The 7,923-nt window shown below is 24.8% G+C and overlaps 1 protein-coding gene across 1 annotated transcript; it reads right to left on the reverse strand.

Moving 5' to 3' along the window:
* Window positions 1-721: 721 nt before the first annotated feature.
* Window positions 722-1,424, reverse strand: LOC124940660. The gene has a single exon (XM_047481192.1). It carries the CDS (start codon window positions 1,381-1,383, stop codon window positions 919-921), a length of 465 nt encoding a protein of 154 aa, XP_047337148.1. The 5' UTR covers window positions 1,384-1,424; the 3' UTR covers window positions 722-918.
* Window positions 1,425-7,923: the final 6,499 nt, after the last annotated feature.

Here is a 7,923-nt window from a genome sequence, read left to right on the forward strand (position 1 = left end):
AAGTATAATAAAATAAAACTGTAAGAGTTCCTAATACTTTAATTCTTCAACAGTTTTGAGATTATTCTTTTTTCATTTTCTTCTTTATTTGCAAGCAAGTAAATATTTAAAAAAAATTATTCAATTTATTTAGTAGTGATCATATTTGTAAGGTTACAACTAAGTTTTCATAATTTTTTTATTTTTAAATAAAGACATTATTATTTTGATGTATGAATTAATACCTTATCAAAAACTTAAGTTTGATGTGACACATAATTCAACAATGGACTAAGAGTAAATGATCAAAATTTTATATTTTGTTAACTAAATTAATTAATCTTATTTAAACATTAAATGTTTCTACCATTATTATTGAACTAATATTTTCAGTAACGAAGAAGGTCGAGACATCTTTATAATTAAATAGTAGTTTTTTTATTGTAAATATGGATATATATTATATTATAAATAAATTTTATATTTTAAAATCTAGTATTTTAAGCATATATAGGCCGACCCTGAGTAAGCCCGGCAAACCCTCGGACTAGGGAAACCACTCTCGGGACAACCCATTTATTAAAAATAGTAAGGTTTTAATTAAATATATTGTAATTTTGAACCTAAGATATTGTAGTTTAATAATTCTATACTATACTACAAAAGCAACAAAAGCAGCTAAGTTAATAAACTACATTCAAAATGACTTAATTATTCAAATTATTTAAAATATCTCATTCAGTACACCTAAACAAAATAATTATCAAAATGAATAGTTGCTATTTTATAGTATAACATACATTTATGAGCCATCTAAGAACAAGGAATTCTCCACATTTAATTTAATTATGGGTCCTAGCTAACTACTAAACAATCTCTTTCAATTTTCAAACCCTTATTTTCCAAACTGCCATTCTTCTAAATTCTTCCTCAACACTACTATTCCGGTATAACACTCAAATCCTCCGATCTATAATATTTCCGCCTCCGTCCATCTCCTTTCGCTTTCTTCACTTTCCTCGACGAGCTATAATCGTTAACTCCCAACGCACAATCGCATTGAACTAAACCGCCGCCACCTCCTCCATTGCTCATCATGAACGCAGAACTTGCTTTCACAGCTAACCCTGCCATGTCAGCTGGCCGGATAGGGTGTTTCAACCAGCTGATCGGTAGTGCGAAGTAAAGGTGACCCAACCGGAGCTCATCGTTAGCTTTTAAGGCAGAAACATAGTTATTGAATTCCATATTATCGGAATCGCAAATAAAAGATGAGGGATCGATGTCCAAGAAATGAGAGATCTTAACCGGGGTATCGAAGTCTTTTAAGGTCCCGTCTCTCAGTATTAGCTTGGCTGAGGATCTCGGGACCAAGTTATGGTTGCAAGAGCTGCATCGGGCCATTGTTAAAGAGGAAATATAAAGTTTTGATCAAAGATGTGGTTAGAATGATGGGGAGGGGTAGGATATATATACATAGAGTAAGTGGAAATATTGCAATTATGAGAAATAAAGAGAATGACACATCATTGATTTTCACGAAGAGGACGCGGGGGGAGGGTTTGGATGAGTTGGACATGCCAAGCTGTACACGGTTTTTCACTCATCATGAGTTCCAAGCATTTGGCTGCGTTTGATGCTGGATTTTTGTTAAATAAAACTGGATTATTTGGAGGCAAAAACTTGCTTTTCATGTAAAAAAATTGTTTATTTTAATATGCAGATAAATGTTTTAAAATATTTTAGTAAAAAAGTTTTAAAAATCTTAAATTTGATTAATATCGAGACAAGTTTGGTCTATGGAGGGGATCTCATAATTCTTTCCAAGAATTCAAGATTAGGATCTCCACTTTTACTTGTGCTCTACTATTTAGTATAAGGTTTATTGTTGAATATAAAAAAATTGATGTCCATTTAGTGTTCAAACTTAGTATATTTTCTTGTTTAGGGAACTCATAATATTTTTATCTTATAATGTATTATCCTTTAAAATATTTTTTTCTCATAGAGTCACAATATTAATCACTTGTGCGATTAGTGAAAAGTAATCTTACCTTTCAAATAATAAATATAATTCGGTTTGGGTATTGCACTATATGTCAAAGTTTAGTATAATTAATTGAAACTTAAGAATAAATTTAATTACGTAACTCAATAAAATAGTTGAAGTCGCAAAAATCAATACTTAAAACACCAAAACTCACATGTTACTTTAGAAACAAAATATAAATTTTTAGTTATATATTTGAATAGTGATTGATATAAATGTTATATATAAACTAAAATAAAAGAACATGAATTGACATATGAATTGTAATATAATCTAAATGTGTTTAGATTGTAAGAACAAAATAATATATTTAATAGAATAATTGTGTTGATATATATATATATATATATATATATATATATATATATATATATATATATATATATAATAGAAGAAGATTATGATGTATTTAATTAATTAAAATACATTTATTATAAATATAAATTAAATATGTTTTTTTATGATAGTATATATATATATATATGTATATAATTAATTAAATGATTTTTTTAATAAGAAAATAATTAAATATTTAAAAAAAATATGAATTCGCTTGTTTGATACATAAAATCAATTAATTAGTAAATAATATAAAATAATAATAAGAAATAATTAACTAGTTACATCTCAAATTGTATAAATAATTTATAAAAATAAAAGTAAAAGTTTGAGTTCTTAACTATGATGATGGTTAAAGTAATAAAGTCCAATGAACGAAATAATTTAAAAAGAATTATACCATAATTCTTAATTACAGTTAAAAAATTATCCGTAACAAATGAAAGTAATCAATGGCAAAAAAATATCTTATCAAATGAAAATGATCATTTATATGTTTATTTATTTATTTATTTTAATTATGGATAATTAGCTTTTATATATATATATATATATATATATATATAATAACTGAAAATAGATAATTTTGATAAATTATTTTTGAGATAATATTGAGCTTAATTGGAATTGGAATTAACAAGTTTTGATTGTCAAAATTAAAAAACATTTATGAAAAAAAGTTATTAAATTTCTTTTAGTTTAATTTAATTTTTTTTTAAAATTTTATTTACCTAAATAAATTTTATCTAATTTAATTATATTTTTCATACAAAATAAAAATAAATTTATTTTTACTATCTCAATTCTTAAAAGTGATTATAATTATTAAAAAATAAAATTTTATTTTTAGAAAGAATGATTTATATTATCTGATTATGCATATTTATTTTATTTTTAATTGAGATGGGGAATAATTGCTATCTCTAAAAGTTAAATAAACTTATTGGTGTGTTGGGTAAAACTGCAATTAGTATTGAAATTAAAATCGGAAGTCCAATTTTAATTCTTAAATTTGATACACTTTTTAATATTAAGTATTAGAATTAGAATTAAAATTAAAATTATAATTACAATTAAATTAGATTTAGAGTAATTTTATAATTATCAATTCCACCTTTTAAAATCGGAATTGTAATTTCATTTATTTTAATGTTTTTTCAAATAAAATATAATTTATTATTTTATTATTGAAAACACATAATTATTTGTTTTTGAATTTTGAATGTTAAAATATTTAATCATCTTTTTTTTTAGCAAATTAACATTTTGAACAAATATATATATATATATATATATATATATATATATATATATATATATATATATTTAAAAAGTAAAATATTGAACTGATAATTTTTAATGACAATCAAAATTTAAAAAAATATCTTAACGTTTGAGCTTTCTAATTGGTTTTTGTCAAATTAACTAATATTTTATTAAAATAGATAATATATATTAAAATTATTTGTATAATATTCTCTTTTTTTTACATAAAAATTGAAATTTAAAAAAATTCTACGGTTCTCTAATCATAGAAATTGAATTATACATGTCAATTGGAATTTCAATACCAATTTCAACCTCAACTTCAATTTTACTACTCTAAATCTATTCTAAAAAATTAAATGAACTAAAATGATAATTGGACCATGAGGACGAGACATTGCCGCACTGCATCAGGGCCCAGCCGGCCAGCTCCCAGGTGAAGTCCGTTTGGTTTTAATTTCTCCTAACCTAATTATCTATATCAATGTCGGCTGGTTCACAAACCCTAAAATTATTGCAACCTACCCTCGTAGGCCAAGCCAGCTGTCACTAAATCATAGCCCTTCGACGCGATCTCAATCGCGTCGCCACGGTTGTGGATTACGTTTTCGTCCCCCATTAAAACAATTACGATTATTCTCTAGTTCATTAATTCAATCGTCATTAAATCAAGTTATTATATCCTATCTTTCTTTGTAGATATTATATTTTAACACACTAAATTACTTGAATGGAATATTAATTTGAGATTTTTTGAAATATATTTATATACTTATCATAGTTAAATAGAGAAGAGTTTATATTTGAGAGGTTAATGTTGTAAGTTGAATTCTAATTTGAAATATTTTAATTAAAGTAAGGTAGTATAAAGAAATTATATTTAAAACAACTAATATCTTAATTATTAACAACAGGCAAATAATGATTTGCTATGTATTTAAGTCCAAATAGGTAATCTTTAAAATTTATATTTTCAATCAAACATGTTCCCAGAACAAACTCAGAATTTCATTGCTAAAATAAAAGTTGCAAGAACTCTTGAGAGTTTATTTTATGAAATAAAGAAACCAATTATACACTGTCAACTTATAATTATTTAAAAGAGAAATGATTGGGAAAGGGAATTTGGTGAGTGAATGATGTGGCGGCAATATGATTGGCTAAAAAAATCAAATAATTTCTCTATCTTCACTATTTCCTCCTACTTTACCTTTTTTCCAACCAATGAGGTGATACAAAGTCATTTCCTCTCACATTTCCTCACTCAAATTCCCTCCCCTATCACTCCTCTATTTAAAATATACACTGTCTATTCAGTCGAGCTCAAAATATAAAAACTATTATTTACTTAGTCCAATTCTTCTTAGAAGAGTGATAGGGGAAGAGAATTTGTAGGAGAGAATGACTTGACATCACCTAATTGGTTTGAAAAAGGGAAAAGTGGAAGGAAAAAGAAAAGAGAGAGAAATTATTTGATTTTTTCAGTCATTCATATTACGTCATTCCCTCTCTTATTTCTTCACCCAAATTCTCTCCCCAATCATTTCTCTTCTTCTTAATCTCATCTTTTTTTTTAAATAAAAGTCGTTCGAACTTTAATTTATGTATTTTTGATTCGGGCAAACAAAAAAAAAAAAACATTGCAAGTTTTGTGGATAATGTCTTTTCTTATTTCTAATTTCTTTGTTGTGGGGACTCCATATATATATATATATATATTACCAATAAAATATTTGGTGGGGACTACATATCATATCCAAATTATTGGTTATCTTCTTTATATCATATCTATAAAATAATAATAATAAAGATGATACATGTGTATATAGTCTTTTTAGATCAATCACTTAATTTAATAACTAATTGTACATTTATATCTGGAGGCATATTAAACCCTCCTTTGCTAAGAGACCAAATCAATTTAATTTAGATTCAAACCATATAAATTATTTTGGTGGGTTGTAAACTTTTTTAAAATGTTTATTTTTTATCATTGAAAATTTATAAATGTCATTTATCTTACCAACATAAAAATACTTTTATTAAAAATTTATTTTTATTGATTGTTTTTATTTAAATAGTTTTTGTAGGTTAAAAATGATAAAAATTGTTTAAGAACAATAACAAAACATGACATGAGAGGAAAAAAATACGTTCCTAATATGTTTTTTTTTAAATGTTTATTTTTTATCATATAATTTTAAAAAATTAAATCTATAAATGTCATTTATCTTACTAACATAAAAATACTTTTATTAAAATTTTATTTTTTGATTGTATTTATTTAAATAGTTCTTCTATATTAAAAATGATAAAAAAAATTGTTTAGGAACAATAACAAAACATGACACGAGGAAAAAAAACCACGTTCCTAATAGGTTATTGAGCTCGTAGGTACTCGAGAAAAACAATTGACTAACTACACCGACTTTCTAAAACGGATCTAATAAAACGACATAATAACATCATTATAATGATATACATCACACAATTACGATCGTTGAAGGTTTGATAATTTATTTCCAACAAGATAGTCCACCAGAAGATAATCGAGATAGTAACACAAATATTAGGAATGTCTTATCAGCCGTCTTAATCCAAACTTCTTAACAACTATTCGAAATCTCGGACATCGCCCAATGACTACTAATACTCTACAAGACTACAAAAGACTTAAAAATATTATTAAGTGAGTCGTCAATTTCATTTGCTCGTGATTCATACAATAACTACTCAATACAACATTTTTCCATTCAAATGTCATCCGTTAATATTTCACCATGAATAGCTCTATATTTTGATGGATATTATATACCTATTATTTATTTTTCACTAAAATAAACACAAATATATTTTGAAAAATTTTAATATTTATTTTTGAAGGTAGTGAAGGATACAAGATTGATGAAAGAATTTCACATCTTGAAATTTCCACATTAGACTGATTCAATAAGTTAGCATAACTTTACAAGTTTGGTCTCTTAAAAATCACACTTGTCACTTAAACTATTTTAGTGACTTCAAAATTTAAATATTTAATTAGTATGTTATCGAAGAATCTTTATTAACTTAGGCAAAAAAAACTGTATCAAATAAGCACTAATTATGATAAAAACAATCCTTGAAATTGAATATAAAAAAATAAACAAATCTCAAAAGAGACAAAAACTTATTGTCGGGAAGTAAAAACAAACTAGCCAAAAAATTCTTCAATGGGTTTAGAAAAGAGAGATAGATGATCATGACTTAATTATTTTTATTATAGATGATATATTATTAACAATAATTATGTATGTGTTTTTTTAAGGCTTACATAATATTTTATATACCATCATTGTGTCTCATATAATATGATTTAATAAGATTGATATCTTGATAAGTTGTCCAAATACAACTATAAATGCATATAAATGTATTTAAAATGTTATTTTTATGACTTAAAACGAGACAATGTACAATTATTAATCAAACACGTACATGCATGCAACCCAATGCCGACCGCGTCAGAGTCCCATCTTAATTCAACTAATCAAGCTCTTAGCTGTAGTTTGAGTTTGATTTATTTATGTTTAAATTTTGGTTATTAATAAGATTGAATTAATTAATATTAAATAATTTAATTAAATTTTACTTGAAAATGAAAATTTGTCCTTATTCAATGCCTTGTTCTCTTTAGATTTAAAAAAAAAAACTATCCAAAATCAATTTTTCAATCAATCACTTCTCAATAATCAAATCACTCATTTTATTAACCAAAATACTAAAATACCTTTTATTTTAAATTATTATTTTTTTTATTCATAAATATCAATACTCTTTAAGTATTTTTACTAAAAATAATCATCACCTCATTAAATATCACAAATCATTACTTTTTTCCCTCTCTAAATTTTTTCAAAAACCCCAATCCGAACAAGGCCCAAATCTAATAAAATGAATGAAAGGTAAAAAAAAAGTTAAATTATAACGACATCACATCATAATTATTATTTATTATTAGTTTAATTATTCAAAATAAATAAAATAAACAAATGCCAAGATTGTACCTGTCACATTTCTTTTTTTGAAAGAAAAAATGTATAGATAAAGGAGATCTAAAAAATAAAAATTAACATGTCTAAATATGTCAACCACACCTCTAAAGATTCTTTTCAAATAAATAATACTGCTAAAAACAAATTATCGACCATTATTCTAGTGGTCTAGTTTGAGTACTGATATTCTTTGTTTTTTTATTAACGAGGAGAATTGCTCACGACGATGATAAACTTCGTCTAAATAGAAATGTG

This window comes from Impatiens glandulifera, chromosome 5 (assembly GCF_907164915.1).
Source record: "Impatiens glandulifera chromosome 5, dImpGla2.1, whole genome shotgun sequence".
Lineage (NCBI taxonomy): Eukaryota > Viridiplantae > Streptophyta > Magnoliopsida > Ericales > Balsaminaceae > Impatiens > Impatiens glandulifera.

Coding starts and splice junctions, on each gene's coding strand:
- LOC124940660 (XM_047481192.1), bottom strand. CDS start 1,383: ATGGCCCGATGCAGCTCTTGCAACCATAACTTGGTCCCGAGATCCTCA.